Source organism: Phaeodactylum tricornutum, chromosome 1 (genome assembly GCF_000150955.2).
Source record: "Phaeodactylum tricornutum CCAP 1055/1 chromosome 1, whole genome shotgun sequence".
NCBI classification, from domain to species: Eukaryota; Bacillariophyta; class Bacillariophyceae; order Surirellales; family Neidiaceae; genus Phaeodactylum; species Phaeodactylum tricornutum.
Window position 1 is genome coordinate 2,030,635 of NC_011669.1, and position 26,237 is coordinate 2,056,871.

At 47.3% G+C, this 26,237-nt stretch overlaps 11 protein-coding genes across 11 annotated transcripts; 5 read left to right on the forward strand and 6 right to left on the reverse strand.

Moving 5' to 3' along the window:
- The first annotated feature begins 112 nt into the window (after positions 1 to 112).
- On the forward strand, positions 113 to 1,687 carry LPT1 (1-acyl-sn-glycerol-3-phosphate acyltransferase). The gene is made up of 2 exons (XM_002176857.1): positions 113 to 825; positions 940 to 1,687. Exons 1-2 carry the CDS (start codon positions 214 to 216, stop codon positions 1,525 to 1,527), a joined length of 1,200 nt encoding a protein of 399 aa, XP_002176893.1. The 5' UTR covers positions 113 to 213; the 3' UTR covers positions 1,528 to 1,687.
- Positions 1,688 to 1,819: 132 nt separating this feature from the next.
- PHATRDRAFT_9259 (predicted protein) lies at positions 1,820 to 2,095 on the reverse strand (the record flags this gene model as incomplete). The annotated part of the gene is made up of 1 exon (XM_002177392.1): positions 1,820 to 2,095. A coding segment is annotated over one exon (276 nt), but the record flags the coding sequence as incomplete, so codon positions are not given.
- A 707-nt stretch (positions 2,096 to 2,802) lies between these two features.
- Positions 2,803 to 5,204, reverse strand: PHATRDRAFT_43101 (predicted protein). The gene is made up of 4 exons (XM_002177393.1): positions 4,365 to 5,204; positions 3,465 to 4,237; positions 3,261 to 3,435; positions 2,803 to 3,159 (listed from the first exon to the last, which is right to left on the reverse strand). The coding sequence occupies exons 1-2, from the start codon at positions 5,146 to 5,148 to the stop codon at positions 4,029 to 4,031; spliced, it is 993 nt and encodes a 330-aa protein (XP_002177429.1). The 5' UTR covers positions 5,149 to 5,204; the 3' UTR covers positions 2,803 to 3,159; positions 3,261 to 3,435; positions 3,465 to 4,028.
- Positions 5,205 to 6,692: 1,488 nt separating this feature from the next.
- PHATRDRAFT_43103 (predicted protein) lies at positions 6,693 to 11,915 on the reverse strand (the record flags this gene model as incomplete). The annotated part of the gene is made up of 1 exon (XM_002177394.1): positions 6,693 to 11,915. The coding sequence occupies one exon, from the start codon at positions 11,913 to 11,915 to the stop codon at positions 6,693 to 6,695; it is 5,223 nt and encodes a 1,740-aa protein (XP_002177430.1).
- Positions 11,916 to 12,263: 348 nt separating this feature from the next.
- Positions 12,264 to 13,274, forward strand: PHATRDRAFT_32247 (predicted protein; the record flags this gene model as incomplete). The annotated part of the gene is made up of 1 exon (XM_002176858.1): positions 12,264 to 13,274. One exon carries the CDS (start codon positions 12,264 to 12,266, stop codon positions 13,272 to 13,274), a length of 1,011 nt encoding a protein of 336 aa, XP_002176894.1.
- A 3,057-nt stretch (positions 13,275 to 16,331) lies between these two features.
- On the forward strand, positions 16,332 to 16,990 carry PHATRDRAFT_6300 (predicted protein; the record flags this gene model as incomplete). Its single annotated transcript, XM_002176859.1, has 2 exons — positions 16,332 to 16,554; positions 16,629 to 16,990. Coding segments are annotated over 2 exons (585 nt in total), but the record flags the coding sequence as incomplete, so codon positions are not given.
- Positions 16,991 to 17,138: 148 nt separating this feature from the next.
- On the reverse strand, positions 17,139 to 19,385 carry PHATRDRAFT_43104 (predicted protein; the record flags this gene model as incomplete). Its single annotated transcript, XM_002177395.1, has 2 exons — positions 17,968 to 19,385; positions 17,139 to 17,898 (listed from the first exon to the last, which is right to left on the reverse strand). The coding sequence occupies exons 1-2, from the start codon at positions 19,311 to 19,313 to the stop codon at positions 17,139 to 17,141; spliced, it is 2,106 nt and encodes a 701-aa protein (XP_002177431.1). The 5' UTR covers positions 19,314 to 19,385.
- Positions 19,386 to 19,687: 302 nt separating this feature from the next.
- PHATRDRAFT_43105 (predicted protein) lies at positions 19,688 to 21,130 on the forward strand. The gene has a single exon (XM_002176860.1). The coding sequence runs from the start codon at positions 19,717 to 19,719 to the stop codon at positions 21,082 to 21,084; it is 1,368 nt and encodes a 455-aa protein (XP_002176896.1). The 5' UTR covers positions 19,688 to 19,716; the 3' UTR covers positions 21,085 to 21,130.
- Positions 21,131 to 21,295: 165 nt separating this feature from the next.
- On the reverse strand, positions 21,296 to 22,459 carry PHATRDRAFT_32251 (predicted protein; the record flags this gene model as incomplete). Its single annotated transcript, XM_002177396.1, has 2 exons — positions 21,296 to 21,480; positions 21,847 to 22,459. The coding sequence occupies 2 exons, from the start codon at positions 22,457 to 22,459 to the stop codon at positions 21,296 to 21,298; spliced, it is 798 nt and encodes a 265-aa protein (XP_002177432.1).
- A 218-nt stretch (positions 22,460 to 22,677) lies between these two features.
- Positions 22,678 to 24,898, reverse strand: PHATRDRAFT_43106 (predicted protein). The gene is made up of 4 exons (XM_002177397.1): positions 24,649 to 24,898; positions 24,127 to 24,486; positions 23,646 to 24,019; positions 22,678 to 23,571 (listed from the first exon to the last, which is right to left on the reverse strand). Exons 1-4 carry the CDS (start codon positions 24,804 to 24,806, stop codon positions 22,901 to 22,903), a joined length of 1,563 nt encoding a protein of 520 aa, XP_002177433.1. The 5' UTR covers positions 24,807 to 24,898; the 3' UTR covers positions 22,678 to 22,900.
- A 287-nt stretch (positions 24,899 to 25,185) lies between these two features.
- Positions 25,186 to 26,234, forward strand: PHATRDRAFT_32253 (predicted protein; the record flags this gene model as incomplete). Its single annotated transcript, XM_002176861.1, has 2 exons — positions 25,186 to 26,074; positions 26,161 to 26,234. The coding sequence occupies 2 exons, from the start codon at positions 25,186 to 25,188 to the stop codon at positions 26,232 to 26,234; spliced, it is 963 nt and encodes a 320-aa protein (XP_002176897.1).
- Between the last annotated feature and the right edge of the window lie 3 nt (positions 26,235 to 26,237).

The window sequence follows — 26,237 nt, forward strand, 5'->3', positions numbered from 1 at the left end:
ACACAAGCCAACGTAAGAAGACACGGGTGCCAGAAAAAGGTGCCAAGTCGAACGATACGCAGCATCCGTCGTTCCCTCGTTTCCGCAAACCAACCAACCACTGTCTGGGAATCGGATGGCCGTTTCCTCCCTCGGCGGTCTCGTCTGGAATCTCGGTTCGCACCACTTCGTCGTATAGCACCCCAACGGTGCAAACAAGCACAAGAGTATAGAATGAGGCATTTGAGAGGCGTACTAATTACACTGATTCTAGATTGGGTTTCTTTATCGCGATCGTTGACGACACACGCTCCGTACAGGCGTACCACAGCTACACGTTCCACCTGTACTGCTCGGCAAACCCGGGGATCCCAATTGGCATCCACCACACCTTTCGATCGCGATCAGAGTGAAAGCTTTATTGTTCCCAACGAAGACGTTAACCCGATTATTCGGCTTGGAAAGGATGAGCAGGAAAAAATTGTGAACGGATTTGGCCTTTGGTGCGCAGCTGTTTCCGTCTTTACGGGGCCCTTGTGGGTCGCTGCCATGAGTACACTACAAGCTATTTACAAAATTAACGCCGACTGGGATCCGAATCGAGCACTCTACGACAAAACGGGCAAAATTTGGTCCAAAACCTGGCTCACACTGACAGATTCCTATCCGACCTTTTCCGGCGATGTGGACCGCTTAAAAAGTTCTCAAGGCCCATGTCTATACGTGGCGAATCACGCATCTTGGCTGGACATTCCGGTGATCTGCACCGTTTTAGATCCAGTTTTCAAGTTTATTGCCAAGGGAGAATTGCGCAAAGTGCCATGTATTGGACAACAACTAGAGGGGGTATGTATTCGTTGTATTCGTAGGAATCGTACACTGTACACGACCGCCTTGCGTGCGTTGACTCACACATTGTCTCCTCTATCCATACACATCTCTCGCACTGTTCCACGACAGGGAAATCACATTCTCATCGATCGAGAGGACCGTCGGTCGCAACTGCGCACATTCAAAGATGGTATTGGTTGGCTGAAAAAGGGCGTACCAATCATGGCCTTTCCCGAAGGTATGCGCTCCCGCGATGGAAAACTCATGGATTTCAAAGGAGGGCTCTTTTCGATGGCGGTAAAAACACAGGTGCCCATTGTTCCAATCACGATTTCGCACACGCACGCCGTCATGCCGTCCAACGCCTTGTTTCCCGTGCAAACAGGAGCCGGCAAACTTCACGTACATGTTCACGATCCCATCGACACGACTGGCAAGACCGAAGCCGAACTAGGAGCACTGGTACGGGCATCCTTTTTGTCCACCTTACCGTTGGGACAGCATCCAAAGCCAGTAGTACCAGAAATTGAGCAAACAGCCGAAAAAGACCATAAGACGATTCCGATTACTCCCAAAGTGCAAGATACACACCACCTTCATCAACAGCATATTACACCCAGTCAGACCTTATCGCACTACACAGCAGCCTCTTCTACAATAAATTCCAGCCAGGAAGTTACATCAAAGAATCGGACGGAGGAGACTACTGTACCATAATCGGAAACGACAATTCAAGGGGACTGTCCCAGCCCTTTCCGATGTCAACTGACTGTGAGTGTGCTGGTTTTGCTACCCACAGTCAATCACAACTTACATCAGCACAAAATCCTAGATAACAACAAATAGTTGCGTTAAAATGGCCATTGCGCCTTTGACTAATTCGGTTATCCGTCTTTATGCCTTGGTCACTCGAGTCACTGTGAAAAAACAAGAATGATTAGTTCACGTCGAAATGAAATTTACAAAACCCCCAACTTGGTTCAACGCCAACACGGCACTTACACAAGGGATTACGATCTCGCAGAAAGTAGAGCTTGGCACGTTTCACCTTGCGCTTTCCCTTGTAAATAAAGTTCTCTTCCAACACTTTCAAAGATCTGAGCAACGGACTGTGCAACGGTACCCGGCGCTCAATAGGCTCACCGAAAACGACATCACGCAACAAGACCGTTGTGTCGAGGGCCCTTCTGGTGATTCCAATCACAACTCCACGAATCAGGTCGGTATCATCCGATTTGACGCCACCGTCCGACACCATTTCAATCTCAATGGCGTCCCCCACTCGAAAATGAGTCTCCCAAACTTTGGGCTTGCTGGCTTTGGATTGCTGCACGGCTTCGATGTTCAATTCGTGCAGTAGTTTAGAAGCCCGTTTGCGTGGTGAACGAAATTTCTCGTAATTTCGAAAGCGCGGGCGCTTTCCGTGGTGCAAAAACTGCATTTCCTCGACACTCAAGGGGGAATGGTCGATTGACGAAAAGCGAGCCAACGCTGCCAACGAGTTAGGCACTGATTTTGTTTCGAAAGCAGCCATGGCTACCACTGGTCGTGGACGAAGTAAATATGAGGCAGCGCGCAACATTGTCTTTGACAGCGCTCGGACGATAGGTAGTAGGAAAAGAGAAATCACTGCGATAATAATTCCCATCGTAACAGCGGTTGGTTGGCCGTAGTCAACTATCGTTGCTGGATTGCGTCGCTATCTTCGTGTCACAATCAAATCGTAAGCGTGCGTGATGAAACAACCAGGACAACGAAGGCTGACGCACGACAGACGCTTGCTAAAAGTTGACAATGTTACAACACGGTGATCGCATATCCGCTTTCGTCGAGAATCTATGGCATTCTTACATTAGGTCAAATAATTAGCCTAAAGTGTTGCGGCAATTGTACCAACGGAAATTCTACCAATTGTAAAGGGTGACGACTGAAAGCAATAATAAAGGCAAAAACACTGGCATGCGTCCTTTCTTAAAAGGCAAGCTAAATCTTCTGCATACTCCTCACTGTGAAAGTTGGGGACACGACATCAATATTGAAAGGTTTTTGCCGACTTTATTGCACAAACCCGCCTGGGAATTGATTCCCCCATCCACTCGAGACTGGAACAGCCGCATCCTTGTAACAAATGTTCCTAGCTCGAATGCCGTCTTTTGCTGCTTTTTCGCCCTTTACAAGTGGATCGAGGACTTGCGGATCAACCATGTCAATTTCCGGGCCTTGGTGCAAACCAGCCCGTCTAGCAACTCGTCGAGTGTGATCTGTGGGTCATCTTCATCGTCCTTGCCGTCTTCATCTTCAGTAGTGTCTCCTTCCACTCCCATAGTGGCTGGTGCATCTTTTTTCGCTCTAGTAAATATTCATTTTCAAGCGCATGCCATTATCCGCCTCAACTTCCTGCAGAAATCTTCTTTGTCCATTTCATCGGCTTCGACAGCGTGTTTGACAACCTTACCAGTTGCTGCTGCTGTCTCGGCAACGGCCACATCCAAGCGCTGAAGGCGCCACATTTGCCGCTTTTGACAGCGTCAGATTCTTCATTAGCGACGGCTCCGTAAAAGTTGCGCCAAAGGAGTTTCAATTCAGATCGAAGCGAATCGGCTTCGTCGCTGATAATTGTGTTTCCTTCAAATTGTAGCCAACGCAAACATCACCTGCTTTCATTAGATAGCTCATGTGCGATTGTTCCTTGTACTGATGATTGTTGACACCCATATTGTCTTCACATGCCAACGCGACACCAGCTCATTTGGAACCCTGTTTGAGATTTGTCATTCGCCGTAACACGATTGTTCTTAAAAATACCACTTCCTTTCCCAGCACAATGTAACACATCATGCGAGAACAGGCGGCCTTAATCAAGGGACAAAAATGGTTCACTCCAGTATGCTTTGGAGGACATTTGTACCATTTGGCCTGTCACCGGATTGATAAGGTGAATCACATGTAATATTTTTGACAGCAAAAAGACGAGAAATGCTACCCAATTTCGTGCCATCTTGACTGGAAGATGAAACAGATCCTCCTTGCAAAGGGGGCAAATCTCCACTAAGTGAAAATTACTTCAAATCCTGTTGTTGAAAATATCAACGGAGAGAAGGCTCCCTTCCTTCTTTCCCATCTTGAGGAAAGGTCGCAGAGAAAGGAGAGTCTTTGATTCTTTATCTTGATGACGGCTAGAAGAGGAATCGAACAAGCATGAGCTGGTGACATCACCCTCACAATTTATTGTCCAACTTCATTGAAGAACGCGTCGGTATGTCCCAGGGTCCACGAAACCACACCTTGTTGCACTGAGAGATATAATTCCACAATGGTACCACAAAAACTAGCGATGTCATGCCTACTAAGAAAAGTATTTTTTCGTGGTTGTTCAGTAACACCAAAGTTGAGCCCGAGATTGCTGCTGTAATTAGCCACGGGAATCCTGAGTTTCGGAGTTGAGACGGAATGAAGCAGCAGATTTAGTAAATACAGAAAGGGATTGCCATCAAAAGTGCTATCACAAGAATATATCAAAGAAGTTGAAAATGTGTAGCAACTCACGGACGTACCGCTCCTCGATGGGGGATAGCTATTGGCGATAGCGTGCCTTGCGTCGGGGTAAAAGGCGAACATGACGATTGCAAGTGATATTAAAAAGTATGCCATGCTATTGGATTCCACCCGGCTCACCAATAGTGTTGTCGCAAACAGAGCCGCATTCAGAGAAAAGGTGCCTCCTCGAAAGACCGGACGTTGCGACGATATCAAAGGACGAATTATCTCTCCATGGGGACGTCGGCCGTTGGCGTACGAATAGTCACACGCTACAACGTGCAAAGTCATACCTGTAGTGGCCAAGGCCTCGACAGTATCGGAGGAGTAAGAAGCTGTCAAGGTTCGCAAAACGCTGGCAAGGAGACGGAGTACAATACCAAGCAGAATTGCGTCCGACAAGCGCTGTTGAGCTTTCTCTCTTCGTTTCTGTCGCGGAATTGTATTAGAGCGACTACTGCAAAACAGCACCAACATGAGGGCCGCAGACATGGCAACGGTCGCTTGGTCTAAGTTGGTCTGACTGATTGTAAACGCATTTTCTGGGGTTGATCGGGATTGTTCGAAATAGAGTGCGACACGATGCCGAGCTAGCAAAAAGCAACTTAGAGCAAATTCCTGGGCCACCACAAGCGCAGTGGAACAAAGAGAGAAGAAGTCTTTCTTTTGTGGTCTGCTTGCGAAGCGTCGATGGACTGCGTCCAACGACGGACTATCGTTGATACCGTCTCCCGCTGACGACTTCCATAGGCATGGTTTCCCATTGTTTTCTTTCGCGCATTTAGAGTTTTGCGATCTCATCCAACAAAACTTCTGTTCTTTGGCTTCGCCCGGAACACCGATATCGCATATGGCAGCTAAACGAAACCACAGAGATATAAACCAGAATAAAACAAAGAGGCAACGCAGTTAGTGGAGTTCGTGATAATCAAAATGTGACAAGTGTTACAGTATATCATGTGCGTAGCAATAAACGTGATGTTCACTCCTTTGCTATAAACGAAATTCAAGATTCAAAATTGCTGTACGGTTACTGTAAGTATCAGGTAGCGGTACTGGAAACTCACCCAGGAAATTCTATCCCTCTTCTTCATGGATCTCCGGGTCTCAGCAATGTTTATACTGTTCTTATGGGAGACAGTGATGCTCCATCGGCATTGGCTTCTAAACTCGCTTTCTATCGATGGTTCAGGAGCACAAACATTCCAACAAATCCAAAACAAAATAAGTATACACGGCCGACGAATCATGGACAAAAGTCGTTGTACAACCGAACCGAATGACCCAGCGCAAATGAACCATGGCGGTACACAGGTTTTTGGCGCAGGATCCCACCGGACGGATACCCTGGGAAACAATAACTTATCCACGGTTGCGGCTCGAATCCAAGATCGCATAATGCAATTGTCAAACGAACAAGCTTTGCTGAAAAGTGCTGAAGGAGAGCTAAGGCACTACAAGGCAGTTTTGAAGCACGACACACATAAATACGAGACGGTGCGAAAGTCCATGTTGCGAGCGCAACAAAAATGTCATTGCGTCGAACTAGAGTACTGGAAGATCCATGACCAGCAGCACGCATGTGCTCAAGAAATGGATTCATTGCGGGAAGCGACAACAAAAATTCACAGCAGTATTCAGCAGCAAGAACAAGCATGGCAGGGGACCATCAACGTTCTGTTCGCCCCCCATCAATCTCGAACCAACTTGTATTTGAAGAGTTTAGAAGGCGAAATCCAAGCTCTAGAGCAAGAGGCTACACAGCGTACACAACAGTCAGAGATATTACAGAAGCGGACAGCAAGTCTCATTGACGATCAAGCAAGTGTTCTTGCGGACGAGCAGCGCTTTATAGTCGACGCGTCGAGTTTATCGGATAACCAAACGTCTGAGAACAAGCAAGTCCATCAACTTGCGGAACAAGTCCGTGCGAAAGTCAGAAAGGTACAGTCATAGCCCGACCCCTCGCTGGTTCAGTCTTATTGTGCTTAAGTGGTGGTCTGAAACTACTTGATTTTTTCTTTAGCGAGCACACCTTCGTCAAAAACTGCGGGAAGCTCAAAATGTATACCGCAGCAATATGAATGCAAATTTGGATCAAGACGAGATTATGCGCGGGGTTCTTTCTGATATAAATACATGAAAGAGCGGTTGCATGGGGCTGATTATTTTTTTTGTTTCCAATGGCGGGACTCTCCATACTTGTGTTTGTGTTATGTACTGGTTTGCCTTCACGCCTGAAAGAATGGTTCCTGAACTTTCAAAGGTTTTCGCACAGCCGCAAATAGATCCTACCATATAGTCCAACTAACTTACACAACATTGGTAGAATCCGTATCAAATTCTTAAAGTTTGAAACGGGACTCCTTGTTTTCGAAAGATATCAAGCGTCCTCGATGCTCCGGCTCACCTAAAAGACCAACAAGCCGCTCTCCGTAGGAAACCTGCTCAAATCTTCCGTTTGACACGTTGCGCTCTGTTGAACGAATCATACTTATATTCGGCAATCGTGATGACTTCGACGTATCGAAATTGCCACGACGAGAGCGAAGTTTGGTCAAGGCCGAGCCTAGTCCGCTGGCAGCTCGTTGCGAGTAAGGTAACAAAGACCCGTCCATGAAATTGGAGTGCCCGTTTGAATGAATGTTAAGCAAACCGTCCCGTCGTTCCGTATTGTGGAAAAGAGAAGTCAACTGTGCAGCCGACTGTTGTTCGAGAACGATGTTTGTCACTGAATCAACCGCGGATCCTTGTTGCTGCAGGTGATTGCGTTCTCGCTCAATTCGGATGATATCAAATCGCCCAACTCTGGTGGCACTCTTGAACAAATCCAGCTCGAAGCTATACGTTCCAAGGAGAATATCAAGCATTTCACGTAACTCACCAAGTTGACTCCCGGAACTATCGGAAGTAACTTTACGGACCAGATCCGATAAAGGAACACTTGACACCATTCTTTGCATCGTCACGCGAAGAAGGTCGCTAAGAACAACGGCCATGACACAGGCATGTTCTGGTTGCTCTCTTGAAAGCCGTAGAAAGCCTTTGGCGTTAATAAGACGGTCGAGAACATTGAACCACAATTGCGATCCATGTTCACTTCGAGATATGGCGGTCCCCGAATTCCTTTCACAAACATCGAGCGCCACGATGAGTATGCGTTTTACGCTCTCCGTATCCTTCCTTTGCGTCATCAAAGTCTCAAAGGAGGAAGAACGTCCACTTTTCCCGAAGGCAGAAGCAGACACCGACCTATTTCGGAATGCATCTCCGCCCATTCCACGGATTGCCCGTTTCAAGCCCATCATACGGCTCTCTAGCGTCTGTAATATCAATTGAAGAGCGCTCGAAACATTACCCATTCGCTCCAAGAGGTAGGCTGATGCATCGGCAATATTACAGTCTTGACAAAGTTTTAATGCATCGGCAGTTCGATAGCTGTCATGAGTTGACAGGTACTCGTACACGAGTTCCGGATGAACGCTTGCCATCAGTTTCAGGTACATGTGGTGATGCTCGACCGTCAAATTCAGAACAGAACAGGCCGCTGGGTCAGAATCTGAGAGATTGCCTGAAATGATTGTGTGGAGAAGCAGAAATTGCGCCTCTCCCACACCTTCTAGAGATGAAACTACAGAATCAAATTCATCAGAAAAGAGCTCCACCACAAGTTGTACAGTCAATGTCGCGTCAAGACGGATGAGGTCGGAGAGTTTCGTACGAAGTGCATTTCGTAAAGTTATCGGATCTTCCTCCTCCGGCGTACGTGAGCTATTAAGAGATCCAGAACATTCTTTTTTAACGTAAGCAAAGACGTCCTTACGAAATTCGAAGTCCTCGTCTTCGAGATAGCAGTCGATCGCGCTTTGAAAGTGGAGGCACCTTAATTGCAGATCAAGTGCGTCCGGTTTCCAGGACGATGCGACTTGTTGGTGCAGAAGTAACGCAGCTCTGTGAATACCGCTGTTGTCAATGAGCAACAACACACGATCTGGATCGTACGCTTCACTCGGTAAAGCTCCTAGGAGATCCATCACATCTTTTTGCGCACGCTGCCGATGCACAGCGTCATTTGCTTCCACATATTTATCGCACATGCGACTTAAGACCATAAATGTTATCTCGTTGTCCATTTGTACAGATCCTGCAATCATATAAACGGAAACAAAATCCAGAAATATTTTCATTGCACTCTGTGGTCGAACCAAAGGAACATTATCTGTAAAGTCTGAAAACTGCGGTAGAGTGATATGTGCCAAAGCATCCATAACTGCTTGAAGTTTTTCTGAACAGCAATGTCCAGTGATACCAACTGTATTATCCCAAGGCAAAGGTCGAACAGTAAGTAAATGTTCAGCGTAGCCAAATGCAAGGGACAGGGAGTCTAGGGCTGCCCTTGGGTCGACTTGTAAGAAAATTTTCATGTAAGGATACAGTTGAGCACGTTGCCCGATGACAACATTGTTTTCACCCGAATGCATGGAGTGTGGCGATGGATTGTAATCTTTTCGCATCAAAAGCTCCAAAAGCTCACGTTTCAAAGACCCCCGTCGCTCGTCTGGCACAATAGATTCCTCCACCGGGAAAGTCTTGCCACGGAAACATGTTTGTAGGTATAATATAGCTTTATAGCCATATCGTTCAAAACGGTTCTGCGGAGTACCATTTCGCCGACGACTGAGTAGGGCCTTGCCCGTATCAGCTTCCTCAAACAATTTCTCGAACAACATTTGAAGCGGAGTAACGAAGTCGTTTAAACCTTGATTGAAAACAAAGAAGAGAGCAGTAAACATTTCGTTGACCATTAGCAAAGAAATGATTGTATCGAAGTCCATAGCAGTACAGTCCATATGTAGAAGGCATCTTTCCACGGTTGCGATGCCATTGTGCGATCTACAGTACTCGACAAAGTGATTCATTACTTCCGGTGCAATGTAGGTAAGCCTGTCATTTAGGACATACGGCTCGAGAACATCCAGAAAGATATCTGTGTACCCAACGTGCTGGAAACGTCTGAAGATTGGACCGAAGAGAAGGTCTAGTCTTCTTGTAACCACGCAAAAATCCACGCAGACACCTGCAAGCATCTGGAAATGACTTTGGGCCAAATCAATTCTAGCATCTATTGATCCTGGAGACCATGGTTGATTGGCACTGGAATCTGGTGCATTCTCCACAGCAAGATTCAAGTACCGCATCAGAAGTTTTGCAATCCATTCATGATCTTCACCTTTTGTGAAGACAAAGTTACGACGGCTCGCAAAATCTTTCGCTTGATTTGGATTTCGCTGACGGTCTTCTTGACTGATTACAGTGCTCTCATAATGGTCTAATGTGAGCGCGAGTGCTTCAAGCCATTCGCCATCCGCTTCCAAGCAAGAAATACGACGGCGTGCACCAACAATGGATATGCATTTCAGCTGTTCTTGACAAAGAATCATAAGCCGGTCATGGCTGCAACGAACGCTGTTTTGAAATGTCACAGAAACCTCCAGATCGTTGTCGCGACTTGCTATGCGGTCGCCTTTCTGGGAAGCGTTACGGCTCAAGGAAAATTCGGCGTACACCGTACGAAGATTCGAAACGTCGATTCGTTCGAGCAACGTCATCATTACAGTATCAATCAAGTGAAGTTCGTTCGAAAGTGTCAAATATAAGACTGAACGACTACTTAGCCATTCTAAAGCAAGAATTGGAGCTTTAGCGTCAATTTCGTCATGCAGTCCGAACGCTGGCCAGTGAATAGGAGCATTCTTGCCCTTCTCCACATTTGTGGTATCGTCACCTGTCGGAAAGCTGACACCCAAAAGTTGGAGGCAACAGCCCCAACCTCGAGCCAAAACTGGCATAACTAAGTTGCCGCCACCAGAAGTAAGCGCCCATCCCCATGCCAAGCAAGGCATGTGCGCATGCACTTCACGTTCGTGATCGTCTACCTTGCTTTCATTCAAGTCTTCCTGCGGCGGTCTGGCCCAACGGTGAAGAACGTTGACAGTGGGGTCGACAGCGACGACGAATGAGCTCCGTTCCGATGAAAGTGCTATCAAGTTCATCCCACGTAAGACTGACGCCAGATTCTCCGGCCGCAGCTGAGGATTTACCATTGCATATGGCGGTAACACATTCATCGATAAAATTTGCCCTGCCGTCCCATCCAGCAAACAATCTATATCCGTCGAATACGTCGACCAGAGAATATTTTTGACAAAAGCCACTTTGTTAACAAGTCCGCCAGCGTCTACTGTCACGGCCTTGAGATTCGCAACAAAGCGAACAGTAGTGATTGGCGATGGGTGTATATCGTGGATGCTGCGCAGCACAGTCCCTTTTATCGCATCCCATAAGACAACACACCCACTCGTATATCCAGAGATAATCATATCGCCATTAGTGCTCAGGTCTAAACTTGTAACCGCACCGGCCTTTTGTGCATTCCAATTATCCTCCGAGCCGCCTCCTCCCAACTGTTGGCGCAAGACTTCAAAGAAATCGTACACGAGAACGATTCCAAGCTGAGTTCCAATAGCTATGAATCTCGAATTGAAAGCTAGACAGGTTGGCAGGCCATAGTTTTCGTCTGATCCAGCTGTGGTGTGCTGAACCAGAGAAGCACCAATTAAAAGCATTTCTTTTTCCTCGACGATGCCAGAAAAGTTGAAGCGCGGCGTGGAAGTTGACGCGAAGCGCTCCGTTAGCTGTGGCCGTTTTTTTCGGGCAGAGCGCGAACACAACTCGATTTTGGGCTTTAATCGCCTTTTCACCATCAAAGGTGATATAATTTCACGATGGCCAGCCCTCAGTAGTTTTTGTTCGTAAGCTCTGGCATGCTCTAAGGCCCGCCGTGAAGCTTCCTCTTCCTCCTGGTCCTCAGTCGAATCTGGTTGGGGTAACGCTGAGGGTTGAGCACCAGAAATGCCGCGACGGGCTGTACTTCGGGAAAAGTGCTCAAGTAAATCGGTTGCAGGCAGCGGTTGAAGCGCCGCATGGCCAGAAACACGATCAACAGGTTCGGGAAAATCCCTTTGTGACTTCTTGACAAGCAAGGACTCATTTGATGGCAAATCCATCCGTGGCGTGGAAGAAATACTCGACGGTAATGTCATTGTCACACTGCTTTCGTCTCCAGAATTCATACTGGTTTCGTCCGACTGCATTATTGAATTTACATTTGCTCGATCCGTCGTAGGACACGAGACGCGTCCCGAGCCCGACGTGTGTAGCCAGTCATCTTCCGTGCTAATCTCGTCGTCATCGCCTTCATCTAGAATGACCTGCAGCAGCGCCCAATCCTCAGCATTCTGCGAAGGTCTGCCAAAACTGTTTTGGCTGAGTATGTGGGAGTTGCTTCCGTCCCCAAGCGGCGTCTGTTCGTTCCAGCGCAGGGCGCCAAAGCCATGTTGAGACTTTGGCGAATCAAGCTCAACTTCATCGTTGTCTTCCTCGTCTTCGCGCAAGATTTGCTCCAAGTCCATCCGACTTGAAGTGTCAGAAATACTCCTATATATGGAACTGTCTGGTTCATCATTGTTCGAAGAGTCGGAGTCATCCAAAATCGACGACAAGTCCATCGTGCACGCTTCAGCTTTATCGCATCCAGGTTTTTGGACATACCATTCCCGCTTGGGACGCTGATGAATTGTGAATGGATGGAATAATCGATGATTTATTTCCTGGAATGGAAGTACCTGGTAGGGCTGGGCTGACTTGTCTGTAAACGAAGGGAATCCCTACCCTGTCCTAAGCAAAAACAAATATCCTGCCTTTCATTGTCAGCAACACTCAAACCTGAGCATTGGCTGAAAGTGGTCCAGCGAACGAGCATGGCGAATGCTTGACTGTGAGTACACTCTGCTCGAATGAGCCTTGTTCACGCCCCGACTTCATCATAGCTAACAGATTATAATTCTCAGATCTTCATGGCAGCACCACGACGAGAGCCACGACCATTTCACTTGCGTCGCCAGTCGGCCTACACTATCATTGCATGTTTCGTGGTGTTTTACATTGTATCCCAGACCGTTGTCCTCATTTTTTTCCACCTGAACTCACCAAAGCTGAATTTTGGATCCGATAGCTGGCAACGGGGCTTTGTTAGCTATGGAACAAATGTGCACACGCAGCGGTTCGTGAGCTTCCCATTGTACAATGCAACCGCGGAGAAAGCACAGGCCTTGCTGTATACGAAGTCCTTTCAAAGCCTGGAACGCCCCCTAAAGTTTCTGCACATTCCCAAGACAGCGGGTTCCGCGATTGAAAATGCAGCTGGCGAAAATGGGATAAATTGGGGAAGCTGCGCGTTCTTTCATAAGCCGAAGCGCGACATTTGTGACTATCCCGGCACCGAATGGCCCATGCGGATAGGATGGTGGCACCTCCCTACTTATGTCTTTCCATTGGCCGAGAGCGATCCGTATCAACACGCCGAAGTCTTTGGCGTGATTCGAGATCCATACGAGCGTATGGTAAGCGAATTCTATTATATTTGTACGCTCAAAGTGAAAGACTGGCGACCCGATCAGTGCAATCGTAGTAGACTTCATGAGAGTGCATACATGAACCAGTGGCTGATGCGCAAAATGCACGATCGAGAAACCAAGACGGCGGCTGGATACTTGCTAGACAATGGCCACTTTACACCTCAGATTGAGTATATTGTTGGCCCTCACGAAACACGCTACGTTGATTACATCTTGCGACTAGACGATACCTTGAATCCACAATTTGCACACTTGATGCAGGTTTTCGGACTGGGCCACGTAGAATTAAAAAAGTTCCAGGCTTTAGGATCTGCGGAGGACTTTAAGGATCGAAGCGATGACACTCATTTGACCACGGACGCTCTGGATAAGCACACGTTGGATTGGATTCACAATCGGTATTCGCAAGACTTCCTGGACTTCGGCTACATGAAGCGTGCCGTTGTCTAGTCTTATTGGTAGACATCATCAGGTTTGCAACCTGCATACCCGAATTGTCACAATGGGAGCAAAGTACCAATAAGTTGTAATGTAAATTCGGATTCTTCCCTCGTGTGATAGTTAATAAGCGCTTCAAGATGGCGATCATTTCTTTGTATCGATGTGAATGCCATTTTGACGGCTTGACTGTCTGTCTTCAAAGATTGGCTCAACTATAGGCCTGGTAGAGAAGATAGCATATTTGATGAGTTGTTCGTTGTACAAATTCATCGAATTCGCTTTATGTGGCATCATCCAGTCTAAGATCCCCCGAACACATCATCTGTCATATTGATGTTGACGGCGAGATGACGAGACAGAGTTTCGCAGTCAGTGAAAAGAATAGAGGAAATTCACTAAAGGGGATGGAAAAAGGTGAAAACTCCCTTAAAGGGGACAGAACGTGTTCACTCTAAGTAGCATCACTTGGCGCTCAAACATTGTTATGTATTCAAACTATTTAAACTAAACAACAAAATTTTAACCTTGATGCCGACGTTTCCCGCCACGATGTTTATTGCATGGCCTCCGATGAGAGTGAGAACAGGGCAACCCGAGTGCAAAGAAGTTCACGTTTGTTACGGTAGCAAACCTCGTTGGGGACTTCGGGCGACAATCTGGAAGGCTGCAACGGCAGCGACTCACTGGATTAGTTGGTCCTGGGTCTCCAAGGTTGTCAGCAAGTCCTGAGTCGCTACCATTGAATCCTCCTCAGCTGGACGCAAACCAGTAAGACTTGGTGGACCAGAACGCTCCCAAAATGACCGTCTTCTGCGGAGTACCACCTAGCTTTACCACGCTGCAATTGAGTTGAGGTCACGTAAAACGACCACAGCACCAACAACGGACGCCAAGACCTAAATGTAACTACCCAGAAATAATCCGATGTTTGTCCGGCGGCAATCCAGACATCCACCAGTGGTGCTTGCACTAGAACGGAACCATGGTGTTGATGATGTTGACTGGAGGCTGTCACAAAGGATACCTGTACCAAGTTTGGTGGCATTAATGGAAACTGTACAAAGTGCTTCGGTCAAGCGGTGCCGGATAAAGCAAATGCAATTTGGTCACGGTTTCACACGCCATCGACTGATCCACACCAAGATCATTGTCGTCGGGGAATGGTAGGGTTATGGGCATCCCAGCGTGGCACCCCACCCTCCACACGTTGCGGTAGACTATAAATCACCGATGACCCGTTACGCCGGGTTTCGTCCACCTCCCGTCGCGTTTCCGAAGAGCCACCCCTCATCCCCCCAACGTTGACGTTGACGGCACTGGTCAGATGCACTTTGCTCCGCAGACAGTCTGCGTGTTGGATGAGAAAGCAGCCCCAACATGACAAGCATTCACGGGCACACGTCAATGCCGAGGTTACGTTTTATTTGTACGATCCCCATCGAATTTTGGAAGGGATCGTCGACCCCTCCGAGTCTTCGACGACCGCCACAACGTCGTTCGATCTCCAGCAATCGCGCCGTCGTCCGAATGCGAGGTACGTTAATTGTTCAGCATCCCAAGCGGTGGGTGGCACTTTTTACCAACGACGAAGACGAGTACGATCGCATATCTCACTCTCAACGGAGATGCGATAAACATCCTGGCGGGAAACGTCGGCATCAAGGTTAAAATTTTGTTGTTTAGTTTAAATAGTTTGAATACATAATAATGTTTGAGCGCCAAATGATGCTACTTAAAGTGAACACGTTCTGTCCCCTTTAAGGGAGTTTTTACCTTTTTCCATCCCCTTTAGTGAATTTCCTCAAAAGAATATGTGGTTTTGAGGGTATTTGGTAGTTGGTTTGAAAATAGCGTTGCGCTATCGTTATTTTTATTCGAGTGTCATAAGTAATCATCTACTGAAGTTCTAGCGTAATATGTCGAAGCCCGTCTCCGGTCTCCGTTGGCCATGCAGCGTCTGCGGATTCTCACAGCGAGTCAAGCGACACATGCAGTCTTCGCTTGAAGCTTATATGCTTTTGTCTAAATCCCAAGCAGTCTTCACGATTTATGGGTCATCTAATTGCTAAATACTAAATAGCATCCCTCAAACATACTTAGGAATTTCAAGTACGGATAATTTCTTTTGAGAACAGAGTGCTCCTGGCGGCTTTCTCTTTAGGACACGATTAACAATTCGATTATGTCAATCGCGCAAAAGCTTCATGCAGCATTCTCTCCTCAAGACGCAGTGCACACCTCCACAATCTCTGGTCGAACCAGCTCGACGCCAGCGCACCCTCCTGATGAGAACTGCTTTGTCGGCGTTCTATCCACTGAAAAAGATGATGCCGAATGGTGCGAGAGATCAAAGAATGATCCTCCGATGGCAAATGCTCGAGTCGCAACAGAGGCAGCAACCATCTTCAATGCTGCCCCTCCTGTATCACAGTCAGAATTTTATTCGCAATCCTCTACAGTTGCGGCATGAGATTCCCTTGCTTACTCGTTTTCCCCTAGGGTCATATGCGAGTATAAATCCTTTACACTATCGCCCATCTGTTTCTGGATCTACAGTGGGCTCTAACAATATGATTCCCCAAGGTATGCTCGGTAGCGAGAGGGAAATCGCCTTCGTTCGCCAACAAAATGAGCTTCAGCTTCGTATGGATCAAGCAGAAGCAGTGCATGAACGACTTGCTTATGATCGGTACGTAGCTCAACGACATCACTCCGAGTTGTCCCTAGCTCTGCTCGAGTCAATACCAACAAGGCGAGCAGCTAGGATAGGGTGTGAGGAACCCAATATTGGCATCGCTTCTGTTCCACATTCCAGCTTGCCAATAGATGATCCTGTTGCCGCTGCGTCAACAGAAGTCGCTTCGTCACGTGTCACACGGGAAAACGATATGTCGCTGAGGCGCCTCCAACCTAAGAAAAAACCCAAAAAGAAGGATACGAAATGGTTATTGACATTCGAGCAACTCAAGGCATACAGGAAAGAGCACGGGGATTGCGTCGGTAGGTACTTTCAACTTGAGCCGACATACTCTTGTATTAATACCGTCCTCACCATTTTGCTTCTGTACAGTCCCTCGGGGATATGCGCTAAACTCTCGTCTTGCCAGCTGGGTTGCCGAACAACGTAAACAGTACAAACTCCTGATTGATGGAAAACAAAGCAGTATTACCCCGCAACGTATAGCGCTACTGAATGAACTTGGTTTTGCATGGAATGCCCAGGAAGCCGCCTGGGCTCGCCATATGGCTGATTTAGAGCACTTTCGATCCCAGACAGGGCACTGTCACGGTGAGCGATCCTGGAAAAAGCCCAACCTTAGTGACAATTTATAGAAGCTAACGATTATCATCTGCATTCCTTAGTTCCACTCAACCACCCAGTACCCCCTAAGCTTGGCCTTTGGGTCAAGGAGCAGCGTCGGCACTTTGCTTTGCTAAAACAAGGGAAACAGTCACATATGACTCCCGAGCGTGCTCGAGAGCTCGATGAGATTGGCTTCTGCTGGGACACCCATGAAGCCACTTGGCTAGAGAGGCTTCGTGAGCTTACCAAGTTTAAAGACGAACACGGGCACTGTCTTGTTCCCACAAACTTCAATGTCAATCCGAAGCTAGGAACGTGGGTCCACCACCAACGAAGGCAGCACAAAAAGTTTCGGGAAGGAAAGACTTGTCACATTACCCAGGAGCGGATTGCCGCGCTTGACCATCTTGGATTTGTATGGTATCCACGGGACAAAAGCCTATCCGATGTGGATTCCGATAACTCTTCCCGCGACGCAGAATCCCACGATCCAGCTAGTTTCGGCCGCTCTAGGAAACGTCAAAAAGTCTAAAACACTAGTTCAAATTATGCTACCAATGTTGTTTTCTTTAGGAGGCTTGGCAACTCGTCAACGTCGATGTTATTGATCGAAGAAGAGTGAGTGCTGCCGAGTGATTACCACCACGCAGCAGACAATACACCAAAGCCCGCCGCGCTGCCGATCGTTCTCGATTGCTGGCGTACGCATTTTCAATGGCTTGAGCCGACATGGCAAGCTGTTTGGCTGCGGGCATATTGTCCATAGCAGCTGTAACGGTGCTTGCCGATGATCGAACTTTCACTTGAGCTCGGGCCAAACGGCGCTTCCCTGTTCCATTCAATGCAGCCATGTCCATAGTAACGCCACCCAGGTCTGATGACAAACGGTCAAACGCATCATCTCTTCCGTCTCCGACTAAATATTTCATTGCTTCAGCTGAGTTTCCCAGTGCACAAGAGGCTTCTGCAGCATACATACGAGCTGTAGCGATGCGCCGCTTGACCACGCCAATGGTGTCATTGCCGACTTCGACTGCTTCCAAAGTTTGAGAATCGAGCACAAGACGGGCCATATCTAAAGCTCGATAAAATTCGCGGAACGACAGTAATACAAACGATAACATCAAACGTGAAGTGCTGAGAGCGTCATTGTCCAAAGCTTCTTGATTTGAAAGAAGATGTTCCAGACAGCCACGTGCACGGAGCAATGGGTTGCGCTTCACTTGTTGAATGTCCTCACCACTTGCTAGTTCCTGAACGAGAATCTCCTGGGTCGTATTTGGCTGCTCAGTACATAAACCATGATCGAAAAGTAGACCTTTCGCTTTCCTGTTGTAGAAATCAAACGGCTGAGGAAAGCTCTAGAAATCCTTCAACATAGAAAAAGCAACAACGTACCCGTTGACTTCTATAGCACAGAAGTCCTTAAAAGATTTGGATGGCCTCGAGCTGGAGTAGATTCCAACACAAGCTTCTGCCATTCGTAGCCAGCAGCGTACTCCTACGTGGAATACATCACAGCGAGAAACATAAGTCGCCATACATTCATATGAACAAATGTAGTTCTGTGCCTGAAGAGCACAAAGCGAAGTATTGTACAAAGCAGTCAGAGCTTGATTGGGACGTGAAGTACCGTCCACATCAAACGAAGCCTCCGATTTCACCTGCAAACTCTTAAAGAGAGAATGTAGCGCCAAGTGGCGTTTTCCTGTAGTGCCGTACACGATTCCTAGATTGTTGGAATTTATGCGTTCGTAGCTAGAATCCAGAACAGCCGCACCGCGAGCTTCACTACATAAAAGCAGTGACTTCTTAGCGTTCCCCTTCATTTGCTCTAATTTTGCCTTCAAATTCAATGCCGATTGATTGAGCTTTTGCAAAACTAGCGAGCGAGGTAGCAGTTGTTGGTGCGACTCCTGAAGTTGATGAGTACCCGTGGACATAATTTCCTCCGAGTTCAAAGAGGACACCACTGATTCAGTATCTCCACCATGAGATGCCCGAAGTTTATGCTGTAGGATCTCCATCGCGGCTTTCAGCTCCTTCCTCGCCAACCGAGCATTGCTTTCAGATTTCGTTCCCTTCCTATCCGACTCAGAGAGATGAAGCCGACTCTTACAAAGAGCCAATAAAAACTTGGACTGTGGATCTTTCTCCAGGTTAAATAAATTTAACCACGCTATGACCGACAAGATTGAAGGTGTGCTTAGATCCTCATGCACTAGCCCTGATGAGCGGCTGACGCTTGGACCAAGCGTCGTTTCGAGGAATAAAAACGACATGCGAGACGCAACAATATAGAGCTCTTCCGGAGGCGGTTGATTTTTCACAACTAGGTCCTTCAGCTTTTCGCGACAGATTTGGATGCACTCCTTTGAGAATCCTGATGTTTGCAGTACGAGCGCCCGGTTGTAAGCCATTATCATTTCGTTCCGCTTACGCCTGCGAACTGAAATCTGTTCTTGACTAAGACTATTGAAGTATTTCTTCTCACAACCATCTAACTCACTTAGGAGACCGTTTCGTAAAGCGACAACTCGCGTATCTAAGGATTTGGAAGAGACATGCCTGAGTATCGCCGTATTGTAATCTGTCGTCAACGAAGATGGAGCATCCGACGTCAACGCCTTCAAGGCCGCAACCGAGTCGCCCTGTATGCCGTACAGCTCAAACGCTGACAGATCGGTTTCGTTCGAAGCTGCTGCCTCCCGAGAGCGCCGCATGCGACGGCTCCCTGGTGTCATACTCCCAGCACTCAAAGACACAACCGCAACAGCTCTTGGTTTCGTGACGACAGTGCTACTGGTAGCCTTTGTTCAAACGAAATGTTAACATGGAGGCAGGCGCTGGAGCAGCGGAAAAGTGCCCTACATCAATATGTTTCATCCATTGCAATAGGGTTAAGGTCTTCTAGTTAATTGATGGCAGGGATGTTGCAACGCAGAAATTCTTAAGAATGTGGAATGTTTGAAGAAGACAAGTCACTGATCCTAAGTAGGACAGCTGCTCACTATCACCCATTTCTCGTAATTCCGAAACAAACACATTCCAGTCTCAAGGCCATCACCCGTAGAGTGGAAGGGAATACCAATAGTATCGCCCACTTCTTTTCGTCGCAAAACGGACGTCCTTAGGAGTCACGTGACAATGAGTTATCGTTTCTTAACATTGCTTTCCATTTTTCACCTGATGCTGACTGTGTCTGCCTACTGCAGTCGTGCCCGGCAGCGACTTTTGCCGTTAACTGTGAACGGCCTGACAAGTCTCGCTGCGATTGCTCCCGTCTCGTCTGACGAAGTCATTCGTCGCAACAATGCCTTAACCCGCAACACAGGCGGGCTTCGTCGCCTTCCTGTTGTGAAAGCTCCCAACGAGTTAATAGACCGGGCACGAAAAGACGCATATCGAGTAAAAACTGACAAAGAACTGAAGAATACACGGAATCGCGCAAAAAAGCATGGAGCCGAAACGCTCAACGCCCTTTCGCAGGGGCTTTGCCTCCCACTCCGGGATTTGGTAAATGGCTATAAATCCGAATGGAGAAGACTACATCCATTTGAGCGCGTCGTAGCCGACTTGACGGCTCGAGCTCGTCAAAAAAAGGATGGGCTGACGCTCAATACTCTTCTGGATGAGATCCACGAAGCACGGAAAATGGTTTTAGACAGTAGCAAGGATTGGATTTCCAAAGTCAAGGAAGCGGAGACGGCCCGGGAGGCTGGAGAATTCATGGAAGAAGGAATTGAAAGTATGACTGTGCTTTTTAGAGAGCTTGCCGCTCCACCAGTACTGGGGATCCTCGAGTTACAGCGATCTTTGCGAAGTGCCCCCACTGTTGCTCTAGATACACCGGCCGTTGTTTTGGTTGGAGCTCCGAATGTAGGGAAGTCTTCTATCGTTCGAGCTATTTCTTCAGCAGATCCCGAGGTCAACAACTATCCATTCACGACACGTGGTATGACGCTGGGGCACGTTGAAGTTTTTTGGTCCAACACAGAGGCCATCGCAAAAGCTGTTGTCCCAGACGCGAAACGAAAACTGGGTGCTGTTGCCGAAGAAGTTGTTTTGGGAAAGTATGCCTTTTCCCAACTTTGCCAAGTTATGGACTCACCTGGGCTCCTTGTTCGGCCGGACGAAGAAAGAAACGAAATGGAAGCCTTAACTTTGGCTGCGATGCAACATTTGCCGACCGCAGTCATGTATGTCATGGACCTATCGGGCGAAGCGGGAGACAAGTGTTCTAGTATAGCGGACCAGCTTCAATTACGACGCGAAGTGAGACAGCGCTTCCCCAGAAGACCTTGGATCGACGTTGTGTCAAAGATCGATCTTGGAACGACAGACGGCTCACTAGAAGAATTGGAGGAGATTCTCGACGGCTCGCCTTACATTCGGCTAAGTATTCATGAAGGAGTCGGCGTTGCTGAATTGAGGACTGCAGTTTTAAGGATGTTGGGAGAAGTAAGGGTTGTGCTTGATGCCATGTCGGCTGTGCACATGCCATCTGGAAGATGAATTATTTTTACTACGAACAAAAACTAAAACCAACTGCTTCCACTTCGATGAACCCACCCAACCTCTATTAGCAACCCGTGCTTACAGCATAGCCATCCTGCCCCCTGTATCATGTTTCCAGCCATGACCAGCTCGGACCATACCTCTGACTCCACTATGGCGCCAATAGGTCCACCGCGTTTGCAGCTCATACCACCAACGTAAAGACACCTCATCCCACGCGACGGCCAATCTCAGGAGTAACTCCTGCAGTACCATCATTCCCTTCCGCCTTGGTAACAGTATTGACCACAACATTGCTCACAAGCAAAATTTCCACGAGTCCAGAACCTGGCGCGACTTCATGGCCCATGCGCCAGCAAGTGGAATCTCTCTTTGGAACGGCTAGTTCAGCGACTTTACAAACCAGTGTTGGAAAAAGGACAATCGCTGATTAGCTTGTACTTTTACAAGTCTGCAAATGGTGTGGTTGAGAGCCAGCTAGAAGCAATCACATATAAAATCTTTGGGTAATATGCTAAGAGATGTCAATGGCTCGGCTGTCGTCATTTTGAAACAGCTATCTTTAGATTCGTGCTGTGAATACATTCGATCATTCTATTGCTATTTGGAGAGATTAAAAACACTCTATGATGACACAATCTACAGATGGCTCGCTATCTATCTCCCTCTGAAGAACACGTGTACTAGTATTGTCACTTGCAACAGTATCGTGTCTTTTCCTTTGTTCGCACTCTTGGTTGGCCATGGCACTTCGCACACCTTTTGCCATTTCTTCTCGCGATATCCACAGCCCTGATCGCACATCCTCTGGATAATCGTGTGCAGCGCGAATAGTTACAACCTGAACATATTCTTCAAAAGAAACCCGGGCTACTTGGTCACGTAGACTGCGCATCGAGTTTGATCGAATGAGTTGTGAATCTGAATTGTTGTTCCCGAGGTCAGGTATCCCACTGAAGGAGCAGCGTCGAGCTTGAATGTCAGTAACCAAAGAAGGAAAGCTGTGAAATCGAAACGGTCTGCGAATACAAGGCGAAGGCTGGGCGTTATCCATATGAGTCAATTGTTCTGTGGTCGCTCTTGGTTGGCAGCGTCTACGCTCCCTATAAAGTACTCCTCCAGAATCCTGCGACTTTCGACACAAATAATAAAAACTGCACTCAACAAAATCCATACCGTCTTCAAACAAAATCGGTGTCATATACTCAAGCCCTTCACGCTGAAAGTACATTGAGCTATATCCATCTTCGTCTTGGTCCTGCTTATGTGTGCCACAGGAGCCTGCCAACGAATCGCCTCCGCCGAGATCAAGCTTGATGCTCTCTTCATCGCTTTCTTCAGCAAAACTAACACTAACTGGAGGTGGAGACATGATCTGAAATCTCGATCACACTAGTGGAAATCAATTGAGAAGAGACGTCGATCGAGTGAAAGTGACAACAGTGAAGAAACTTGCAAACGGAACCTTGTTTTTCTCACACCTTTGATTGGCAATCAAGATCAATTCCCGATAAGATAGACAGATAAGTCATAGGGACAATCAGTCATTATACTGGCATATTTACGAAATGATAGTCAAGAGGGATAATTGAAATTGAAGAATGACTGAATTGAAGATCTAAGGGAATGAAGCGTCCCATACGAAAAAGTATCGACCACAGAATGCTGGACTTGCAATTATATTGATGTGAAATACAGTTTGGTGGTATCTGCTAGCAAACAGTATGAACTCATACAAGATCTTCCTCTGGTTTGACTGGCATTACGCCCACAGCGCCATTCGAATAGCCTGCAATTATCCATGGCACGTCTTTCAATATCTTCTCTTTCGGGCTACCGTCGCATGTATGGTCGATTCCAATAAACCAACAACGGTAAATGTTCCGCCAATGATTGCCAGGATCGATGTGAAGTAGTCGTACCAACGCCGAGATGTTGTCCGATAAGAGACAGCAACTGGCGAAAGATCAAACACAAACTTGGCCTCTGGTATTATATCGTTTCGATAGAAAGACAACTGGCTACTCTGAAGTATCTGGTATGCCCTAAGATCGCGCTTCCCAAACTTTAGCCCATCCACATTCGTTGTGATGACCTTCAGGTAGTGATGATAAGCTTCATGGAGCTCTTTTGTCACATATGCATTCCCATTCATTGGTTTAAGCTTTCGCTTTACGTCCTCAGGAAGAATCACTTTCTCTTGCTCAATCAATCGTTCTGCCACCGGCTCTCCAATTGATAAATGATGAACAACATGGGAGACGTTGGTCATATGAGGGACGAGATCATGATGAGGGGAACGAGCCTGAATGTGAAAGTTTCCGGGCACTCTATCCAATAATAGATGACCAGCAATGTTACAACCAGGGTGCTCAGCATCAACCCAACTGTGATGAAGCCGCTGCTTGTGGCGCTTGACCTTTTCTGCCCACTCATGCTCCTCGTCAGATCCTTCATCTTCGCTATCCAAACGGTCTTTCGCGGCTACTCAGCAAACAAAAGGTGAGCTTCCCGAAAAATGTTTGTACTGACGTGAATTCGGTACGTAAAAGCCTTACCCATATGAGCCAATTGGACGTTCTTTGCACTTGAGTTTTCGGTGTCTGTCTTGTGAGCGTCTTCGACCTGTTGTAACCAGTCAGCAAAGGCAACCACAGTTCGATCCCCACGGTAATCGCCACCCTTCCATCTCTCACCATCCACAAACAGCCTTAACGTCGGATATCCCAAAATCCCTTGTTTCATGCAAACCTGCTTGTGTAGAACGCAATCAATTTTAGCAATCATAACAGGCATTTCAACTTTCTTCGCATGCTCGTACTCCTCTTCAGAATACTCGTGATCGTGTTGTTCCACTAGATCTTCGGCTACATCGCTCATAACTTCCGCAAGTGTCTCCCATGTTGGCGCCAAAGCGCGGCAGTGAGAGCACCTAAAGCGAACAAACGACGGAGTTCACTCTACGATTAGCCGCGTTAATTGCACATAAAGATCCACCATCTGTTGCAAGCCCATTTCCTGATTGGCAAAATGACTTACCATGACGCATAGAAATCGACGAACAGGTATTGCTGATCTCTCAGAGCATACTCCAGGGTCTCCTCGTCCAAGCTGACTGCATCTTCGCCATCGCTGTACAACTCTTCGATAGTGCTCGTCACGCTACTGTCGAACATTTTTATATCTTTCTGATCCTTATTACGGCCAGCGTACCGCTTGCGTACGCCCTCGGCATCTACGCCCCATTTCGTAATGTGCGACGAGACATTCTGTTCGGTGCCAAGCACTGAAACTACGTCGACTACCGCATACTCACAGCGAAGATCCATCAGCGTTATATTGAAATTCAGACGAACTCGCGGATCCTTGTTGGAGTCTAATGCCAAATCTGTCACTAGCCTGGAAAGCGCATAGTTTTGCATATTAGAGTGGTCATTTGCGTTCAGCTTAGCGGACGAGAGACTGGCGAGCCGATAGGTCAAACGAAAGCAGGAAACGATTTATCTGCAGGCAAGTGTCGTCGTTTCTCATTTTTGAGTCTTTCAGCACTATTCTACTTACTTCTTAGCGAAAAATTCGCTGGATTCCATTAGAAACAAAAGCAACATCCCTGCGACAGCAAAGTAGCTGAAGTACGAGCCTGACTTCGAGCCTTCCATCAAGTCCGCCGGTACCTTTCGGTACATATCTACTCTTCCGGCCCATGCTGGAGCGACCATATTTTACAAAGACGAAATTCGGCAGCAACGAAGATCTTGTTTGTCAGTGCTGAGCTATATGCATTGATTGACGAACGAATATATTGTCGAATCTGAACGGTTGCCATGGTAACACCAAAAAAGCAACCTCGACAAGCACCACTCTGACGGTACAGCGGTACCTACAATAAATAGTCTCTGATTCTCCTGCTACCGACTTGTTGTCTGAAGCGACATTATTAGAACAAATTGAATACTTTTATTGTTTCGCTAGGACATTTTTGATTCTTAACCACGTTGACTCCACCGTGAAATACGGCAAGTTAGAACTCGGAAATGTTTCCTCTTGTAAAAAGCCAAGTGTAAGGTGAGGTTGTTTGCAACAAACGGAATTGTCGAGATGAGGGTATCTCCAGCGTTAACTATTCCACCACTTCTAGAGCCTTTCACAAATGCTGATACAATATCGTATGAGATGCAATGGAAGATTCACCGAGACGGCTTTCAGCGGGATGAGAAGATGGTAATCTTCGACCTGAAGTGGCAAAAATCATCGAAAGATCTCTGGTTGATTGGCTGTACCAACCTAGGAGAGATTTGCATATGGAAGACGCCGAATTTGGTATTAAGTGATGACGGAAACAACAGCATCACTACATCTGACTTCGCAGACGATATGAGCCGAGCTCCAATATTTCGGAGGAAAATTTCTTCGCGAATTCTGTACTCTATTCGGTTGCATACTCCTTTCAACAATACGGACCAAACCCTTCTGGTAGCTGCAGGGGACGATGGCGTCTACATATTTGACTGGAACAAGCAAATTCTTCCGTTCCTGGAATCAGGAAGACCTAACGTGCCGAATTTGCCGATCACCCCGATCTCACGGTTTGTTCCCAACCCATCCGCCAACGAAGGCAAAGTCGAAATTAACGACGTCCAGATCCAGGCACACCATATATACGGAGCCGCGGGAGATTCCTTTGGTTGCTACAAATGGGATTTAACAAAGGAAACTTTGGTGACCACGTACCAATCGCCGCATCGTGGGTATCTTCATGCTTTGGCTCTAACAGCGCCCTGCAACCAGAGATCTCTTCTTTTGATGGGAGGCGAAGATGGCGCTCTGAGCATTTACGATACAGCTCACGACAAATTGGTGGACGCAATAGACCTGAGCAATTCAAAAAACACCAATTCAAACGCAGTCCGTCCTCGAACATGTCCCAAACGATGGATCAGTAGTTGTGAGACGATCAGCGATGATCAATGGTGGGCTGTGGCTGGAGGTTCAATTAGAGGGGGCTTTCTAGCAACTATTCACGCTCCCACGCGCTCGGTTGTGGCAGAGCTAGGCACTAATGCATGTATGCAGAAGCTAGCTTCTTGGCAGCACACCGTTATATCGGTTGGAAACGATGGTATGACAACACATTGGAATCCATTTAGTTT

Bases quoted from the DNA above. Each gene is read 5' to 3' on its own strand.
- PHATRDRAFT_43101 (XM_002177393.1), bottom strand. From the start codon at position 5,148: ATGAGATCGCAAAACTCTAAATGCGCGAAAGAAAACAATGGGAAACCA. The intron at 4,238-4,364 runs GTACGTCCGTGA...TCCGAAACTCAG, and splicing joins CTATCCCCCATCGAGGAGCG to GATTCCCGTGGCTAATTACA.
- PHATRDRAFT_43105 (XM_002176860.1), top strand. From the start codon at position 19,717: ATGAGTTATCGTTTCTTAACATTGCTTTCCATTTTTCACCTGATGCTG.
- PHATRDRAFT_43106 (XM_002177397.1), bottom strand. From the start codon at position 24,806: ATGGTCGCTCCAGCATGGGCCGGAAGAGTAGATATGTACCGAAAGGTA. The intron at 24,487-24,648 runs GTAAGTAGAATA...TGCGCTTTCCAG, and splicing joins AGCGAATTTTTCGCTAAGAA to GCTAGTGACAGATTTGGCAT. The intron at 24,020-24,126 runs GTAAGTCATTTT...TGTTCGCTTTAG, and splicing joins GTCGATTTCTATGCGTCATG to GTGCTCTCACTGCCGCGCTT.
- LPT1 (XM_002176857.1), top strand. From the start codon at position 214: ATGAGGCATTTGAGAGGCGTACTAATTACACTGATTCTAGATTGGGTT. The intron at 826-939 runs GTATGTATTCGT...GTTCCACGACAG, and splicing joins TTGGACAACAACTAGAGGGG to GGAAATCACATTCTCATCGA.